Source organism: Oncorhynchus clarkii, chromosome 4, assembly GCF_045791955.1.
Source record: "Oncorhynchus clarkii lewisi isolate Uvic-CL-2024 chromosome 4, UVic_Ocla_1.0, whole genome shotgun sequence".
NCBI lineage: Eukaryota > Metazoa > Chordata > Actinopteri > Salmoniformes > Salmonidae > Oncorhynchus > Oncorhynchus clarkii.
In genome coordinates, this window is record NC_092150.1 from 9455910 (window position 1) to 9477321 (window position 21412).

Genomic DNA, 21412 nt, shown 5'->3' on the forward strand with positions numbered 1-21412 from the left:
TCCTACTGGAGAGTTGATCTATCTACAGCACCTCCTACTGGAGAGTTGATCTATCTACAGCACCTCCTACTGGAGAGTTGATCTATCTACAGCACCTCCTACTGGAGAGTTGATCTATCTACAGCACCTCCTACTGGAGAGTTGATCTATCTACAGCACCTCCTACTGGAGAGTTGATCTATCTACAGCACCTCCTACTGGAGAGTTGATCTATCTACAGCACCTCCTACTGGAGAGTTGATCCGTCTACAGCACCTCCTACTGGAGAGTTGATCTATCTACAGCACCTCCTACTGGAGAGTTGATCTATCTACAGCACCTCCTACTGGAGAGTTGATCTATCTACAGCACCTCCTACTGGAGAGTTGATCTATCTACAGCACCTCCTACTGGAGAGTTGATCTATCTACAGCACCTCCTACTGGAGAGTTGATCTATCTACAGCACCTCCTACTGGAGAGTTGATCTATCTACAGCACCTCCTACTGGAGAGTTGATCTATCTACAGCACCTCCTACTGGAGAGTTGATCTATCTACAGCACCTCCTACTGGAGAGTTGATCTATCTACAGCACCTCCTACTGGAGAGTTGATCTATCTACAGCACCTCCTACTGGAGAGTTGATCTATCTACAGCACCTCCTACTGGAGAGTTGATCTATCTACAGCACCTCCTACTGGAGAGTTGATCTATCTACAGCACCTCCTACTGGAGAGTTGATCTATCTACAGCACTTCCTACTGGAGAGTTGATCCGTCTACAGCACCTCCTACTGGAGAGTTGATCTATCTACAGCACCTCCTACTGGAGAGTTGATCTATCTACAGCACCTCCTACTGGAGAGTTGATCTATCTACAGCACCTCCTACTGGAGAGTTGATCTATCTACAGCACCTCCTACTGGAGAGTTGATCTATCTACAGCACCTCCTACTGGAGAGTTGATCTATCTACAGCACCTCCTACTGGAGAGTTGATCTATCTACAGCACCTCCTACTGGAGAGTTGATCTATCTACAGCACCTCCTACTGGAGAGTTGATCTATCTACAGCACCTCCTACTGGAGAGTTGATCTATCTACAGCACCTCCTACTGGAGAGTTGATCTATCTACAGCACCTCCTACTGGAGAGTTGATCTATCTACAGCACCTCCTACTGGAGAGTTGATCTATCTACAGCACCTCCTACTGGAGAGTTGATCTATCTACAGCACCTCCTACTGGAGAGTTGATCTATCTACAGCACCTCCTACTGGAGAGTTGATCCGTCTACAGCACCTCCTACTGGAGAGTTGATCTATCTACAGCACCTCCTACTGGAGAGTTGATCTATCTACAGCACCTCCTACTGGAGAGTTGATCTATCTACAGCACCTCCTACTGGAGAGTTGATCTATCTACAGCACCTCCTACTGGAGAGTTGATCCATCTACAGCACCTCCTACTGGAGAGTTGATCCATCTACAGCACCTCCTACTGGAGAGTTGATCTATCTACAGCACCTCCTACTGGAGAGTTGATCTATCTACAGCACCTCCTACTGGAGAGTTGATCTATCTACAGCACCTCCTACTGGAGAGTTGATCTATCTACAGCACCTCCTACTGGAGAGTTGATCTATCTACAGCACCTCCTACTGGAGAGTTGATCTATCTACAGCACCTCCTACTGGAGAGTTGATCTATCTACAGCACCTCCTACTGGAGAGTTGATCTATCTACAGCACCTCCTACTGGAGAGTTGATCTATCTACAGCACCTCCTACTGGAGAGTTGATCTATCTACAGCACCTCCTACTGGAGAGTTGATCTATCTACAGCACCTCCTACTGGAGAGTTGATCTATCTACAGCACCTCCTACTGGAGAGTTGATCTATCTACAGCACCTCCTACTGGAGAGTTGATCTATCTACAGCACCTCCTACTGGAGAGTTGATCTATCTACAGCACCTCCTACTGGAGAGTTGATCTATCTACAGCACCTCCTACTGGAGAGTTGATCTATCTACAGCACCTCCTACTGGAGAGTTGATCTATCTACAGCACCTCCTACTGGAGAGTTGATCTATCTACAGCACCTCCTACTGGAGAGTTGATCTATCTACAGCACCTCCTACTGGAGAGTTGATCTATCTACAGCACCTCCTACTGGAGAGTTGATCTATCTACAGCACCTCCTACTGGAGAGTTGATCTATCTACAGCACCTCCTACTGGAGAGTTGATCTATCTACAGCACCTCCTACTGGAGAGTTGATCTATCTACAGCACCTCCTACTGGAGAGTTGATCTATCTACAGCACCTCCTACTGGAGAGTTGATCCGTCTACAGCACCTCCTACTGGAGAGTTGATCTATCTACAGCACCTCCTACTGGAGAGTTGATCCGTCTACAGCACCTCCTACTGGAGAGTTGATCTATCTACAGCATCTCCTACTGGAGAGTTGATCTATCTACAGCACCTCCTACTGGAGAGTTGATCTATCTACAGCACCTCCTACTGGAGAGTTGATCTATCTACAGCACCTCCTACTGGAGAGTTGATCTATCTACAGCTATTCATTTGGTCTCCTAACCAGGGTTTTAACCAAGCCCTGCCCTGCTTGGCTTTGATATGTGTCACTGACTGCTACCAACGTGCTAGAATGGCTACTGTGAGATCTCCACTTAAAAACTAAATAGATTCACAATCTAAGTAATTCCAAACGGTAGATTTAACAGAGCAAATTAAATTCAACTATAATTTCTAAGTCATTTATCAATGCTACTATTTTTGCCTATATGGCATTTGCAAAGTCATCAACAGCTATTGTTTAAATTCAACCCAGAATGTTTGTTTTTTTGACAATACAATAGTCCTAGGATTTCAAGCTCTGGTTGATATAAGATTTAATGATATTTAGTGATTAATGCAGTGTGTTTGGTTGTCAACACAACATTTAAATGGGATTTTTCTTCTGCTTGGATAGTTCCATCTGTACCACTGACTTAGTCTGGCTTTAATTCCAGTTTGTCTCCAAATTAATAATTTATATGTTGGATTCACGTCTCCATCTCAACAACAAATCTAAGTTAAAGAATAGGACTAAATCAAATCAAACTTTATTTAAATAATTAACATTTAAATCATTTAAAGTGCATTTCATGTTTGATTTGATTTGATATAATACTATTCTTTAGCTTAGATTTGTTGTTGAGATGGAGACGTGAATCCAACATATAAATTATTAATTTGGAGACAAACTGTAATTAAAGCCAGACTAAGTCAGTGGTACAGATGGAACTATCCAAGCAGAAGAAAAATCCCATTTAAATGTTGATATTTGGTTGCGTTGACAACCAAACACAATTCAATATCACCTTTTGAAATACAGTAAATAGCCTATTAACTTGATGACAAGTTAACAAATGATGGATTCACGTCTCCAACAAGTTAAAGAATGGGATGAAGCCAGTGGCTCAGACGGAACTCTCCGAGCACGAGATACGTCTCCTTTAAATGCTGATATTTGGTTCCGTTGACAACCAAACACAATTCAACGTGACTTTTTTCAGTGTTACGGTAAATAGCCCAAAGTTAAGTCTATCTCACAAACTAATATAACATTCAACCTTCAAATTTGTAACACATCCATGGCTACATTCTGAGGATACTGTAACTATTTATTTATAATGTAAACATAGAGAGCGTGCACGTTAAAGATCGCAGGTCATAGGTCATCGCAGGTCTGTGGAGATCTTCACAATACCTGTAATAATCTGAGCAGAATCTCAAACGGCATTGATCACTTCCACCATGTACTTTTTATGTAATCTCAACAGTAATCCAGGTCATTTGGTTCTGCTATTAGATGAAGCACAGTGATAACACACAAACTGTTGTTTAAATAAATAAAATATCTGACATTGTATTCCAAGTGGAACTTTGCTGTGCTTTTAAATGGTTTAAAGCTCAGTGATAGACATTTGGGTGACAATTGAACAAAACAATTGGACATTGTTTTTCCTTTGGAATATGGTTGTGCTTTTAGATGGTTGAAAGGATAGTGATGACACATGGGAAATTCAACTAACTTTCGGCTGTCTTTTTGAGTGGGTGAATATACTGTAGGTTGTAATATCATTGATCAACATCTCAACTGAATATTACCCAAATTAACCACATCCCTAAGCTTTTTACCTAATCAGTAGTGGGGTGTCCCCTTTGTTATTGTAAGAACTGCAGATTACCCATTTAAGTGTGTTGCAAAGATAAATGTATTACTGAGATTTCTTTAAATTCATTACATAATTTCCAACTCATGTTCATTATATAACATATTCATTTCTCTCTGCAAACATTCAGGTACATAGGGAAATAATGACTTCCGTATGTACATTTGCATGTCAACACAGACAAACCATAAGGACAACCAATCGAAGAGGAGACATTCTTCTAAGGTTGGAGTAATGAGATTGGCTAATGTCGTTACGAAAGGAGAAGAAGTGCTCCATAGTTGTGATGGGGGCTGTGACTATCTCAGCACCAGGTCCAAGCTGTGACGTGTGTGAGGAGAACATTACAGACTTAAGGCTAATTTATTTCTACATAAAACTTCACAGGCACACCAACGGAACGTATACATAACGAGGGTGAGGGGGTGGGTGTGTTGGCTATATCCATGCAACCACTCTGGAGTTGAATAAAATGTCTCGATACAAGGTTAGTCCAAGGCACACTCTTAGGTAAGTGCCTTGATGATGCCTTACAGCGGCCCAGAAAATAAGGCCATGAAAATACCTGATAGTTATATAAAGGCATTGAAAATAAAGTTGCAAATAGAAGGTAGAACCAACATGTTTAACTTCCTGATAGATGCTGATAATAAAAGTTAAATCGATCTCATTAAACTTTAACACAAGTTTAACATGGTTCTCTAGAATACAATCATCTCTCTGTTGTGTTTATTTACCAACCATTCAAAACAACAACAACTTCATCCTTTGTTATTACAAAATAAATAAATAATAATAATAATTCCCAACAGGGCTATATTTGGTCAAATTGACCACTTTAGTTGTTATTTCACATTTTATATTGCTGGGACGTTCTCCCAAAAAGGTAACAAAACAAGGGGTTGTAATTGTAAACAGAATAGCTGATTAAGCAAAATAAAAGGCAACTAGGTAGGAAGCCAAAACACATTCTCCACCTTTTCCTTGTCCATATAAATAATAAATGTGGATCAATTATTCAAAAATATTTTTTTACTTCATAAGGCCACACATAGAACTTGACCCCTGAGATTCCATTCCACAAAAACTCTTAAGTGTTAAACTAATCTGTTATGGGACAGATTTAAGGCTAAATGTATGGTATGATGCAATGAAACAATAACGTTGCTCTTCACATACTTAGTGAGAAAGCATCCCACTGGGCACACTATGTAATTTCAACGTGGATAATTGGGTAATATTTGGTTGAGACGTTGATCAATGAGATTTCAACCTTTATTTATACACTCAAAAAAGTCAAGGCACTTACATAAGAGTGTGCCTTGGACTAACCACGTACACATCACAGACAAACTGAATTGGTCCACCCACACAGACAGCATTGTGAAGAAGGCGCAGCAGCGCCTCTTCAACCTCAGGAGGCTGAAGAAATTCGGCTTGTCACCAAAAGCACTCACAAACTTCTACAGATGCACAATCGAGAGCATCCTGTCGGGCTGTATCACCGCCTGGTACGGCAACTGCTCCGCACACAACCGTAAGGCTCTCCAGAGGGTAGTGAGGTCTGCACAACGCATCACCGGGGGCAAACTACCTGCCCTCCAGGACACCTACACCACCCGATGTCACAGGAAGGCCATAAAGATCATCAAGGACAACAACCACCCGAGACACTGCCTGTTCACCCCGCTATCATCCAGAAGGCGAGGTCAGTACAGGTGCATCAAAGCTGGGACCGAGAGACTGAAAAACAGCTTCTATCTCAAGGCCATCAGACTGTTAAACAGCCACCACTAACATTGAGTGGCTGCTGCCAACACACTGACTCAACTCCAGCCACTTTAATAATGGGAATTGATGGGAATTGATGTAAAATATATCCTAGCCACTTTAAACAATGCTACTTAGTATAATGTTTGCATACCCTACATTATTTATCTCATATGTATACGTATATACTGTACCCTATTTCATCTACTGCATCTTTATGTAATACATGTATCACTAGCCACTTTAAACTATGCCACTTTGTTTACATACTCATCTCATATGTATATACTGTACTCGATACCATCTACTGCATCTTGCCTATGCCGCTCTGTACCATCACTCATTCATATATCTCTATGTACATATTCTTTATCCCTTTACACTTGTGTGTATAAGGTAGTAGTTTTGGAATTGTTAGCTAGATTACTCGTTGGTTATTACTGCATTGTCGGAACTAGAAGCACAAGCATTTCGCTACACTTGCATTAACATCTGCTAACCATGTGTACGTGACAAATAACATTTGATTTGATTTGATTTGAAAGTCAGCTAGAAGTTTGTTGAATTTCCAATGTGTTATCACTATGATTTCAACCATCTGAAGAGCACAACCAAATTCCAATGGAAAAACAATGTCCGATTTTTATTTAGTTCTTACACAAATGTCTATCACTGCGCTTTCAACCATTTATAAGCACATCAATGTTCAAGTGGCAATACAATGTCAGATATTTTATTTATTTATACAACCAAATAATGTGATATCACGGTGCTTCTTCTAATAGCAAAACCAAATGACCCGGCCATCCAGGATCTCTATACCAGGCGGTGTCATTGAAAGGCCCTAAAAATTGTCACAGACTACAGCCACTCAAGTCATAGACTGTTCTCTCTGCTACCGCATGGCAAGCGGTACCGATGCACCAAGTCTGGAACCAACAGGACCATGAACAGCTTATACCCCCAAGACACAAGACTGCTAAATAGTTAGTTAAATAGTTAGTTAAATAATTAGTTAAATAGTTAGTTAAATAATTAGTTAAATAATTAGTTAAATAGTTAGTTAAATAATTAGTTAAATAATTTGTTAAATAGTTAGTTAAATAGTTAGTTAAATAATTAGTTAAATAGTTAGTTAAATAGTTAGTTAAATAGTTAGTTAAATAATTAGTTAAATAGTTAGTTAAATAGTTAGTTAAATAATTTGTTAAATAGTTAGTTAAATAGTTAGTTAAATAATTAGTTAAATAGTTAGTTAAATAATTAGTTAAATAGTTAGTTAAATAATTAGTTAAATAATTAGTTAAATAGTTAACCAAATAGCTAACCGGACCATCTGCATTGGCACTTTTTTGCACTAACTCTCTTGGACTGACTCTATGCTAAAAACACACTGGACTCTACCCACACATACACTGACACCCCAAGACACACACAAACACGCATACTGACATCACACACTCGCTCACAACATATGCTGCTGTTACTGTCTATTATCTATCCTGTTGTTTGGTCACTTTACCCCTACCTACAGTATACTGCTGCTACTGTCTATTATCTATCCTGTTGTTTGGTCACTTTACCCCTACCTACAGTATACTGCTGCTACTGTCTATTATCTATCCTGTTGTTTGGTCACTTTACCCCTACCTACAGTATACTGCTGTTACTGTATATTATCTATCCTGTTGTTTGGTCACTTTACCCCTACCTACAGTATACTGCTGTTACTGTATATTATCTATCCTGTTGTTTGGTCACTTTACCCCTACCTACAGTATACTGCTGTTACTGTCTATTATCTATCCTGTTGTTTGGTCACTTTACCCCTACCTACAGTATACTGCTGCTACTGTATATTATCTATCCTGTTGTTTGGTCACTTTACCCCTACCTACAGTATACTGCTGTTACTGTATATTATCTATCCTGTTGTCTAGTCACTTTACCCCTACCTACAGTATACTGCTGTTACTGTCTATTATCTATCCTGTTGTTTGGTCACTTTACCCCTACCTACAGTATACTGCTGTTACTGTCTATTATCTATCCTGTTGTCTAGTCACTTTACCCCTACCTACAGTATACTGCTGTTACTGTCTATTATCTATCCTGTTGTTTGGTCACTTTACCCCTACCTACAGTATACTGCTGTTACTGTCTATTATCTATCCTGTTGTTTGGTCACTTTACCCCTACCTACAGTATACTGCTGTTACTGTCTATTATCTATCCTGTTGTCTAGTCACTTTACCCCTACCTACAGTATACTGCTGTTACTGTCTATTATCTATCCTGTTGTCTAGTCACTTTACCCCTACCTACAGTATACTGCTGTTACTGTCTATTATCTATCCTGTTGTTTGGTCACTTTACCCCTACCTACAGTATACTGCTGTTACTGTCTATTATCTATCCTGTTGTTTGGTCACTTTACCCCTACCTACAGTATACTGCTGCTACTGTATATTATCTATCCTGTTGTCTAGTCACTTTACCCCTACCTACAGTATACTGCTGTTACTGTCTATTATCTATCCTGTTGTTTGGTCACTTTACCCCTACCTACAGTATACTGCTGCTACTGTATATTATCTATCCTGTTGTCTAGTCACTTTACCCCTACCTACAGTATACTGCTGTTACTGTCTATTATCTATCCTGTTGTTTGGTCACTTTACCCCTACCTACAGTATACTGCTGCTACTGTCTATTATCTATCCTGTTGTTTGGTCACTTTACCCCTACCTACAGTATACTGCTGTTACTGTCTATTATCTATCCTGTTGTCTAGTCACTTTACCCCTACCTACAGTATACTGCTGTTACTGTCTATTATCTATCCTGTTGTCTAGTCACTTTACCCCTACCTACAGAAACTGAAATTGTAGACCTCCACAAGTCTGGTTCGTCCTTCTAGCAGTTTCCAAACGCCCGAAAGTAACACGTTCATATGTACAAACAATAGTACGCAAGTATAAACACCATGGGTCCACGCAGCTGTCATACCTCTCAGGAAGGAGACGCGTTCTGTCTCCTAGAGATTAACGTACTTTGGTGTGAATTGTGCAAATCAATCCCAGAACAACAGCTAAGGACCTTGTGAAGATGCTGGAGGAAACAGGGTAAAAAATATCTATATCCACAATAAAACGAGTACTATCTCGACATAACTTGAAAGGCTGCTCAGCAAGGAAGAAGCCACTGCTCCAAAACCGCCATGAAAAAGCCAGACTACGGTTTGCAACTGCATATGGGAACAAAGATCGTACTTTTTGGAGAAATGTCCTCTGGTCTGATGAAACAAATATGGAACTGTTTGGCCATAATGACCATCGTTATGTTTGGAGGAAAAAGGGGGAGGGTTGCAAGCCGAAGAACAGCATCCCAACCATGAAGCACGGGGGTGGCAGCATCATGTTGTGGGGGTGCTTTGCTGCAGGAGGGACTGGTGCACTTCACAAAATAGATGGCATCATGAGGCATGGAAATTATGTGTATGTATTGAGCAACATCTCAAGACATCAGTCAGGAAGTTAAAGCTTGGTCGCAAATGGGTCTTCCAAATGGACAATGACCCCAAACATCTTCCAAAGTTGTGGCAAAATGGCTTAAGGACAACAAAGTCAAAGTATTGGAGTGGTCATCACAAAGCCCTGACCTCAATCCTATAGAAAATGTGTGGGCAGAACTGAAAAAGCATGTGCGAGCAAGGAGGCCTACAAACCTGACTCAGTTACACCAGCTATGTCAGGAAGAATGGGCCAAAATTCACCCAACTCATTGTGGAAAGCTTCCCGAAACATTTTACCCAAGTGTATCAATTTAAAGGCAATGCTACAAAATACTAATTGAGTGTTTGTAAACTTCTGACCAACTGAGAATGTGACGAAAGAAATAAAGGCTGAAATAAATCATCCTCTATACTATTATTCTGACATTTCACAATAAAATGAAGTGGTGATCCTAACTGCCCTAAGACAGGGAATTTTTACTAGGATTCAATGTCAGGAATTGTGAAAAACAGAGTTTATGTATTTGTCTAAGGTGTAGGTGAACCTCCGACTTCAACAGCAGATCAATTCTCCGCAGGAGGTGCTGCCCACCCTACTGTTGTTTTTTTCTGATAGAGGATGTAATGTTGAAAATGTTTTAAAGGTACAAAGTCAAACATTTTTATACAAGGTTTGTCTATGTTGAAATTTGGTTACCATGACGACTTAATCCCGTGATTTAAAATTTGACTACTTTTTTTCCAAATCCAATGTGTTTTCCATGTAGATTCCACGTCACAATACGGTGGCAAATTACGTTAAAAACAACGTTGATTCAACCAGTATGTCCCAGTGAGATAACTGTAAACGTTGATAACTCCTTACAAATATTATCTGGTGGTTTTAAGCTGGTATTTTCTTCCTATTTCATCGTCCTAACTATCCCATAAAGTGTCTTTAGTGATGTCATCAAGGGTTAAAGTCATTTTGTTTTCTTTCTCCAAATATCCACAAAATATTTATATATTTATTATTAATATCTTATTTATATTTCTTTACCTTTTTTTCCCCGTGACAGTCCCAGCCAGAGTGTTAAGTGTGAAGGTGTGTGTGGGACAGACAGTGTGTCTGTTGTTTGGGGATGGTAGTCCGGTGCCTGGTGTCTGTCCCTCAGGCTCTGGGTACATGGTGCAGAAGGTCAGGTTGATACGAGGCCCTCGGTCGTGGTACTCTTTAGCCACTGAATGCTGATGAAGACACCAAAGCAAAGATGTTGTATCTTAGAGAGAGTTGACTGAACTGTGTTAATCAAGCACCTCCACTATGCTATTTTGTTATAGAATAATAATATAGTAGACACTTTTAACGTTTTACCTACAGGTTGTCCCAGGAATCAAAAACACTATCCTGGCATTGCAAGAGCCACGCTCTACCAACTGAGCTACAGAGAACCATAGCTTTAAGAAGCCTCCCCACAGCTGGATTTTTCATGTTGGGAAGACACAGTACACACACAGCTCACACACTGTATACAAGACAGACAGGCAAGCAGACAGGCAGGCAGACAGGCAGGCAGGCAGGCAGGCAGGCAGGCAGGCAGGCAGGCAGGCAGGCAGGCAGGCAGGCAGGCAGTAAGATCAGTACTTTGACCCACTGTTCTTTGGCATCATATCAGAAAATGGAGACTGAAATGGACTAGTGTCCTCTCTCTTTCTGCAGGCAGGCAGGCAGGCAGGCAGGCAGGCAGGCAGGCAGGCAGGCAGGCAGGCAGTAAGATCAGTACTTTGACCCACTGTTCTTTGGCATCATATCAGAAAATGGAGACTGAAATGGACTAGTGTCCTCTCTCTTTCTGCAGGCAGGCAGGCAGGCAGGCAGGCAGGCAGGCAGGCAGGCAGACAGACAGACAGACAGACAGACAGACAGACAGACAGACAGACAGACACTCTGTACACGTCTAACTGACTTGGCAGACATAGTCCCACTTTTCCCCTCCTAGCTCCAACCAAAATCAGCCTGTTGTTTATCTAAAAACTGTCACCAGGGAATGGATCTTGGCGAAGACGAACTCTCAGTCCGGATTTAGACGGGACTGTTACCATGTACTGTATATTGTTTTTTTTTGTGTTGTGGTTTTCATGCCCCTGAGCTTCCAACCTGCACACTGATTTTTATTTATCTGAATTGTTGTTTATCACTTTCTGTGGTGCAAATAAGTTCAACAAAACTAAACTACCACAGTGGTTACACAGGAAGATCTGTACCCCAGTCTAAATATTTAGTGGACGTTTCAAACAGACGGTGAATTAATTAGACGCTGGGTGGGTTACTATGAAAAGCAACTTGATTCAGTGGGAGCCAGGTGAGCTATGGCAGACTAACTACTGCAATCCACATTGTCCTTTTCTGAATTCTCGGAGCGGGATGGGACTCCTGTCAGATTTTTGGCATAAAGCGCAGCCGACCTTTTGTCTCAGTATGTTTGTCTCTCTTTCTGTCTCTTTAAATTAAGGATTGGGCCTTTTTACTGGTGCTTCTTTTACGATCCAGTGTCAAGGCCAGGAAACCATGGTAACTGACTGTGGAGCAGAAGAGATAACACAGAGAGGAGGAGAGAGAACATTGGGTGGAGGAGGAGGGAGAGAGAGAGAGAACACCGGGTGGAGGAGGAGGAGGAGAGAGAGAACACCGGGTGGAGAGAGAGAGAGAGAACATTGGGTGGAGGAGGAGGGAGAGAGAGAGAGAGAACACCGGGTGGAGGAGGAGGAGGAGGAGAGAGAGAACACCGGGTGGAGGAAGAGAGAGAGAGAGAGAATATTGGGTGGAGGAGGAGGAGGGAGAGAGAGAGAGAGAACACCGGGTGGAGGAGGAGGAGAGAGAGAACACCGGGTGGAGGAAGAGAGAGAGAGAGAGAGAGAGAGAGAGAGAGAGAGAGAGAGAGAGAGAAACAGGTGGAGGAGGGGATAGAGAGAGGACACCAGGTGGAAGAGGGGAGAGAGAGAGAACACCAGGTGGAGGAGAGAGAGAGAGAACACCAGGTGGAGGAGGGGATAGAGAGGGAACACCAGGTGGAGGAGGGGAGAGAGAGAGAGCGAACACTGGGTGGAGGAGAGAGAGAGAACACATCCAGAGAGAGAGGACTTGCATCCAGACCACAGCACACCCAGCCACATCCACACCCCCACCCCAATCAATCAACACACCCCCCCCACGTCAACCATGCCCACACCCCATTTAGGCCCCCTCAGATCAGACCTATGCCCCTCCTGCCCACCCCATGCACCCCACCCCCGCAAAGAGAGCCTCAACATGGAAGTCACACACACGCCCGGGCAGTGAGCGGGCAAACAGGCCCAACCCCCATTCTTACACTAGCCCAAGCCAATGGCATGTACCAGATGCTCAACAGGCTCTGCTCACACTTACTGGTCTGAGGCCAAACCACACGACCAACAACATTGGACACTTTATGGAAAGCAAAGCATTCACTATATCATCCTGGAATATCCAAGGCCTGAGGTCATCTGCCTTTGGCCTAAAGAGCAGGAACCCGGACTTCACCAAAGAAATAGGTAATACAGACATTGTCATCCTGCAAGAAACCTGGTATAGAGGAGACGGAACCACTGGTTGCCCTCTAGGTTAGAGAGAGCTGGTAGTCCCATCCATCAAACTATCAGGTGTTTAACAGGGAAGGGACTCAGGGGGTATTCTAATTTGGTATAGAGCAGACCTAACTCACTCCATTAAATTAATCAAAACAGGAACATTTTACATTTGGCTAGAAATTCAAAAGGAAATTATCTTAACAGAGAAAAATGTCCCGTGTGCTACCTATATCCCCCCACTAGAATCCCCATACTTTAATGAAAACAGCTTCTCCATCCTGGAGGGGGAAATCAGTCATTTCCAGGCCCAGGGACATGTACTAGTCTGTGGAGACCTAAATGCCAGAACCGGACAAGAACCTGACACCCTCAGCACACAGGGGGACAAACACCTGCCTGCAGGTGACAGACAGCATTCCCTCCCCAATATATGCCCCCCTAGGCACAACTATGACAACATAACCAACAAAAACGGGTCACAACTCCTGCAGCTCTGTCGCACGCTGGGTATGTACATAGTCAATGGTAGGCTTCGAGGGTACTCCAATGGTACACCTATAGCTCATCTCTTGGCAGTAGTACTGTAGACTACTTTTTCACTGACCTCAACCCAGAGTCTCTCAGAGCGTTCATGGTCAGCCCACTGACACCCCTATCAGACCACAGCAAAATCAAAGTCTACTTGAACAGAGGCATCAAAGCCAAAGAAACTGAGTAATATTAAGAAATGCTATAGATGGAAGGACTGCAGTTTGGAAACCTACCAAAAAACAATTAGGCAACAACAAATGCAATCCCTTTTAGACAATTTCCTGGGAAAAACGTTCCACTGAATTGTAAAGGTGTAACCTTGGCAGTAGAAAATCTTAACAGTATATTTGACCTCTCAGCTTCCCTATAAAATCTAAAAATCTCAAAGAGAAAACCGAAGAAAATGAACAACAATGACAAATGGTTTGATGAAGAATGCAAAAATCTAAGAAAGAAATTGAGAAACCTGTCCAACCAAAAACATAGAGACCCGGAAAACCTGAGTCTACGCCTTCACTATGGTGAATCACTAAAACAATCCAGAAATACACAACGGAAAAGAAGGAACAGGACATCAAATAAATTCATAAAAAATCCTACAATGTGATTTTCTGGAATTTTTCTTCTCATTTTGTCTGTCATAGTTGAAGTGTACCTATGATGAAAATTACAGGCCTCTCTCATCTTTTTAAGTGGGAGAACTTGCACAATTGGTGGCTGACTAAATACTTTTTTTGCCCCACTGTATCAATTGTGCAAACAGAATTGTACAAACAGACTGCTTTGTATACATTCAAATTGGTTGTGCGTGTGTGTGTGTGTTCCCATTGGAACAAGCTAGTTTGGGAGCGCCTCCGGTAGTAGTCGTTAGCGTCAGAGCAATGAGTGATAAAATCCAGATTTAGTCCGTATGGCCAAACGGTACTATGTCTGTCGGTCAATATTAACTTCTAGAGCAGAGAGCCATTAAGGTTAGAAATGAGAAGATATTCCTTCGATGACCGAGCCAAAGTATTTTGTCCGCATACCGCGCTAAACCAGTGTGGACTGACTACAGGCATATCCGAATTATGTACCGTGTCACTCCGGTCAACATAACGCTAGCAAAGTATGGCGAATCGTTTCATGTGAGACGTCACTAGTAAACCCACCCTTTCCAGGGTAAAAAGGGACCCTATTTTGTGCTTGGAAGTGAGATTTCTGAACAAAGTAGGGTTAGCTTGCACGAGATGCTAAGCTAACAAAAGGGGGGGGGATCACATTATTTTAATGGATCACATTAAAATAATCCAGCAATCTCAATTGATTGGGTCTCATTCAATTTATTTATTTAAGTTGTCGGACATAGCTTTCTAGGTTCTTCCAATTAAATGAGACACCTTAAATTTAGCAATAGTAACCTAGATGAACCAACTTCCCAGGTTAATTTAAAGTTTAATTCCCAGATAGCCTATACAGGTATGATCTATCGACCCCTCCACCACTATCGACCCCTCCACCACTATCGACCCCTCCACCACCATCGACCCCTCCACCACTATCGACCCCTCCACCACCATCGACCCCTCCACCACTATCGACCCCTCCACCACTATCGACCCCTCCACCACTATTGACCCCTCCACCACTATTGACCCCTCCACCACTATCGACCCCTCCACCACTATCGACCCCTCCACCACTATCGACCCCTCCACCACTATTGACCCCTCCACCACCATCGACCCCTCCACCACTATCGACCCCTCCACCACCATCGACTATTGACCCCTCCACCACTATTGACCCCTCCACCACTATCGACCCCTCCACCACCATCGACACCTCCACCACCATCGACCCCTCCACCACTATCCACCCCTCCACCACCATCGACCCCTCCACCACTATCGACCCCTCCACCACTATCGACCCCTCCACCACTATCGACCCCTCCACCACTATCGACCCCTCCATCACTATCGACCCCTCCACCACCATCGACCCCTCCACCACTATCGACCCATCCACCACCATCGACCCCTCCACCACTATTAACCCCTCCACCACTATCGACCCCTCCACCACCATCGACCCCTCCACCACTATCGACCCCTCCACCACTATCGACCCCTCCACCACTATCCACCCCTCCACCACCATCCCCCCTCCACCACTATTGACCCCTCCACCACTATCGACCCCTCCACCACTATCCACCCCTCCACCACCATCCCCCCTCCACCACTATCGACCCCTCCACCACTATTAACCCCTCCACCACTATCGACCCCTCCACCACCATCGACCCCTCCACCAACATTGACTATCCACCCTTCCACCACCATCGACCCCTCCACCACCATCGACCCCTCCACCACCATCGACCCCTCCACCACTATCGACCCCTCCACCACTATCCACCCCTCCACCACCATCCCCCCTCCACCACTATTGACCCCTCCACCACTATCGACCCCTCCACCACTATCCACCCCTCCACCACCATCCCCCCTCCACCACTATCGACCCCTCCACCACTATTAACCCCTCCACCACCATCGACCCCTCCACCACTATCCACCCCTCCACCACTATCCACCCCTCCACCACCATCCCTCCTCCACCACTATTGACCCCTCCACCACTATCGACCCCTCCACCACTATCCACCCCTCCACCACCATCCCCCCTCCACCACTATCGACCCCTCCACCACTATCGACCCCTCCACCACCATCGACTATCCACCCCTCCACCACCATCGACCCCTCCACCACTATCGACCCCTCCACCACCATCGACCCCTCCACCACTATCGACCCCTCCACCACCATCGACCCCTCCACCACTATCGACCCCTCCACCACCATCGACTATTGACCCCTCCACCACTATTGACCCCTCCACCACTATCGACCCCTCCACCACCATCGACACCTCCACCACCATCGACCCCTCCACCACCATCGACCCCTCCACCACTATCGACCCCTCCACCACTATCGACCCCTCCACCACTATCGACCCCTCCACCACCATCGACCCCTCCACCACCATCGACCCCTCCACCACTATCCACCCCTCCACCACCATCGACCCCTCCACCACTATCGACCCCTCCACCACTATCGACCCCTCCACCACTATCGACCCCTCCACCACTATCGACCCCTCCATCACTATCGACCCCTCCACCACCATTGACCCCTCCACCACTATCGACCCCTCCACCACCATCGACCCCTCCACCACTATCAACCCCTCCACCACTATCGACCCCTCCACCACCATCGACCCCTCCACCACTATCGACCCCTCCACCACTATCGACCCCTCCACCACTATCGACCCCTCCACCACTATCCACCCCTCCACCACCATCCCCCCTCCACCACTATTGACCCCTCCACCACTATCGACCCCTCCACCACTATCCACCCCTCCACCACCATCCCCCCTCCACCACTATCGACCCCTCCACCACTATTAACCCCTCCACCACTATCGACCCCTCCACCACCATCGACCCCTCCACCAACATTGACTATCCACCCTTCCACCACCATCGACCCCTCCACCACCATCGACCCCTCCACCACCATCCACCATCGACCCCTCCACCACTATCGACCCCTCCACCACTATCCACCCCTCCACCACCATCCCCCCTCCACCACTATTGACCCCTCCACCACTATCGACCCCTCCACCACTATCCACCCCTCCACCACCATCCCCCCTCCACCACTATCGACCCCTCCACCACTATTAACCCCTCCACCACCATCGACCCCTCCACCACTATCGACCCCTCCACCACTATCCACCCCTCCACCACCATCCCTCCTCCACCACTATTGACCCCTCCACCACTATCGACCCCTCCACCACTATCCACCCCTCCACCACCATCCCCCCTCCACCACTATCGACCCCTCCACCACTATCGACCCCTCCACCACCATCGACTATCCACCCCTCCACCACCATCGACCCCTCCACCACTATCGACCCCTCCACCACCATCGACTATTGACCCCTCCACCACTATTGACCCCTCCACCACTATCGACCCCTCCACCACTATCGACCCCTCCACCACCATCGACCCTCCACCACCATCGACACCTCCACCACCATCGACCCCTCCACCACTATCCACCCCTCCACCACCATCGACCCCTCCACCACTATCGACCCCTCCACCACTATCGACCCCTCCACCACCATCGACCCCTCCACCACCATTGACCCCTCCACCACTATCCACCCCTCCACCACCATCGACCCCTCCACCACTATCGACCCCTCCACCACTATCGACCCCTCCACCACTATCGACCCCTCCACCACTATCGACCCCTCCATCACTATCGACCCCTCCACCACCATCGACCCCTCCACCACTATCGACCCCTCCACCACCATCGACCCCTCCACCACTATTAACCCCTCCACCACTATCGACCCCTCCACCACCATCGACCCCTCCACCACTATCGACCCCTCCACCACTATCGACCCCTCCACCACTATCCACCCCTCCACCACCATCCCCCCTCCACCACTATTGACCCCTCCACCACTATCGACCCCTCCACCACTATCCACCCCTCCACCACCATCCCCCCTCCACCACTATCGACCCCTCCACCACTATTAACCCCTCCACCACTATCGACCCCTCCACCACCATCGACCCCTCCACCAACATTGACTATCCACCCTTCCACCACCATCGACCCCTCCACCACCATCGACCCCTCCACCACCATCGACCCCTCCACCACTATCGACCCCTCCACCACTATCCACCCCTCCACCACCATCCCCCCTCCACCACTATTGACCCCTCCACCACTATCGACCCCTCCACCACTATCCACCCCTCCACCACCATCCCCCCTCCACCACTATTGACCCCTCCACCACTATCGACCCCTCCACCACTATCCACCCCTCCACCACCATCCCCCCTCCACCACTATCGACCCCTCCACCACTATTAACCCCTCCACCACCATCGACCCCTCCACCACTATCGACCCCTCCACCACCATCCCTCCTCCACCACTATTGACCCCTCCACCACTATCGACCCCTCCACCACTATCCACCCCTCCACCACCATCCCCCCTCCACCACTATCGACCCCTCCACCACTATCGACCCCTCCACCACCATCGACTATCCACCCCTCCACCACCATCGACCCCTCCACCACTATCGACCCCTCCACCACCATCGACCCCTCCACCACTATCGACCCCTCCACCACCATCGACCCCTCCACCACTATCCACCCCTCCACCACCATCGACCCCTCCACCACTATCGACCCCTCCACCACCATCGACCCCTCCACCACCATCGACCCCTCCACCACTATCGACCCCTCCACCACTATCGACTATTGACTCCTCCACCACTATTAACCCCTCCACCACTATTGACCCCTCCACCACCATCCACCCCTCAAACACTATCCATCACTATCGACCCCTCCACCACTATTCACCCCTACACCACTATCCACCCCTCCACCACTATCCACCACTATCGACCACTATTGACCCCTCCACCACTATTGACCCTTCCACCACTATTGGCCCTTCCACCACTATTGACCCCTCCACCACCATCCACCCCTCAAACACTATCCATCACTATCCACCCCTCCACCACTATTCACCCCTACACCACTATCGACCCCTCCACCATTATCCACCCCTTGAATACTATCGACCCCTCCACCACTATCAACCCCTCCACCACTATTGACTCCTCCACCACTATTGACCCCTCCACCACTATCGACCACTATTGACCCCTCCACCACTATCGACCACTATCAACCCCTCCACCACTATCAACCCCTCCACCACTATTGACCCCTCCACCACTATCGACCACTATCGACCCCTCCACCACTATCAACCCCTCCACCACTATCAACCCCTCCACCACTATTGACCCCTCCACCACTATCAACCCCTCCACCACTATCAACCCCTCCACCACTATCGACCACTATTGACTCCTCCACCACTATCCACCATTATCGACCACTACTCACTCCTCCACCACTATCCACCACTACTCACCCCTCCACCACTATCCACCCCTCGAACACTATCGACCCCTCCACCACTATTGACCCCTCCACCACTATCCACCCCTCGACCACTATAGACCCCTCCACCACTATCGACCCCTCCACCACTATCCACCCCTTCACCACTATCGACCCCTTCACCACTATCGACCCCTTCACCACTATCGACCCCTTCACCACTATCGACCCCTCCACCAGTGTGGGTTTTGTTTGTCCTGGCAAGGTTGACCCCTCCCCCCTCCACCAGTGTGTCTGGGAACTATTTTTTTATTCCATCACACAGCATTCTTGCTGTATAAGAAATAATTGCCATAACAGTGACTCACAAATATGTACAGTATGGTATGGGGTGGTACAGAGCCTTCAGAAAGTATTCGTACCCCTTGACTTATTCCACATTTTGTTGTGTTACAACATGAATTCAAACGGATTCAATATATATTTTCTTACCCATCTACACACAATAGCCCATAATGACAAAGTCATAACGTGTTTTTAGACATCTTTGCACATTTATTGAAAATTAAATACAGAACTATCTCATTCACATAAGTATCACACTTCTGAGTCAATACTTTATAGAAGCAACTTTGGAAGCGATTACATCTGTGAGTCTTTCTGGGTAAGCCTCTAAGAGTTTTCCCACAATTGGATTGTGCAACATTTGCCCATTATTTTTTTCAAAATTCTTCAAACTCTTTCAGATTGGTTGTTGATCATTGCTCGACAACTATTTTCAAGTCTTGCAATAGATTATCAAGTAAATTTAAGTCAAAACTGTAACTGTAACTCAGCCACTCAGGATAATTCACTATCTTCTTGGCCACTCAGGATAATTCACTATCTTCTTGGTAAGCAACTCCAGTGTAGATTTGTCCTTGTGTTTTAGGTTATTGTCTCCCAGTGTCTGGTGAAAAGCAGACTGAACCAGGTTTTGCTCTAGATTTTTGCCTGTGCTTAGTTCCGTTCCATTTTTTTTATCCTAAAAAACTCCCAGTCATTAACGATTACAAGCATACCCATAACACGGTGAAGCCACCACTATGCTTGAAGATATGGAGAGTAGTACTCAGTCATGTGTTGTGTTGGATTTGCCCCAAACATAACATTTTGTATTCAGGACAAAAAAGTGAATTGCTTTGCCATATTTTTGCAGTATTACTTTAGTGGCTTATGGCAAACAGGATGCATGTTTTGGAATATTTGCATTCTGAAATTTCAGCTTTTCATTATTTATTAATTTGTAAAACATTCTTACAACAAAATTCCACTTTGACATTATGGGGTATTGTGTGTAGATCAGCAACACATCTCCATTTAATCCATTTTAGATTCAGGCTGTAACACAACAGAATGTGGAAAAAGTAAAGGAGTGTGAATACTTTCTGAAGGCACTATACTAGCTTACTGACACACACACACACACACACACACACACACACACACACTCACACTCACACTCACACACACACAGTGACAGTTGTAAAATCATACTGCAATTTTCCACTCATAAGTCTCTTGCACAGATGTATTCCTTTAGTCTCAGAATGTTCTGTCTTTCCCCAAGGAACACAATCTCCTGTTCTCTCTCTCTGTGTGTGTGTGTGTGTGTGTGTGTGTGTGTGTGTGACCATAATCACTACACCATCTCCTCCTCCATGAACATCCACTCCCTCTCACTCTCCTAATAAATTCT

General features: G+C 45.7%; 1 protein-coding gene across 1 annotated transcript in view; it reads right to left on the reverse strand.

Annotated features, from left to right (window-relative positions):
- The window catches only part of LOC139407488 (alpha-ketoglutarate-dependent dioxygenase alkB homolog 3-like), a 60279-nt gene that overhangs the window by 22537 nt on the left and 16330 nt on the right, over positions 1 to 21412 (reverse strand). Inside the window, exon 8 of the mRNA XM_071151284.1 lies at positions 10540 to 10727. Within this exon, the coding sequence (XP_071007385.1) occupies positions 10540 to 10727 (188 nt within the window). The remainder of the gene's footprint in view (positions 1 to 10539; positions 10728 to 21412) is intronic.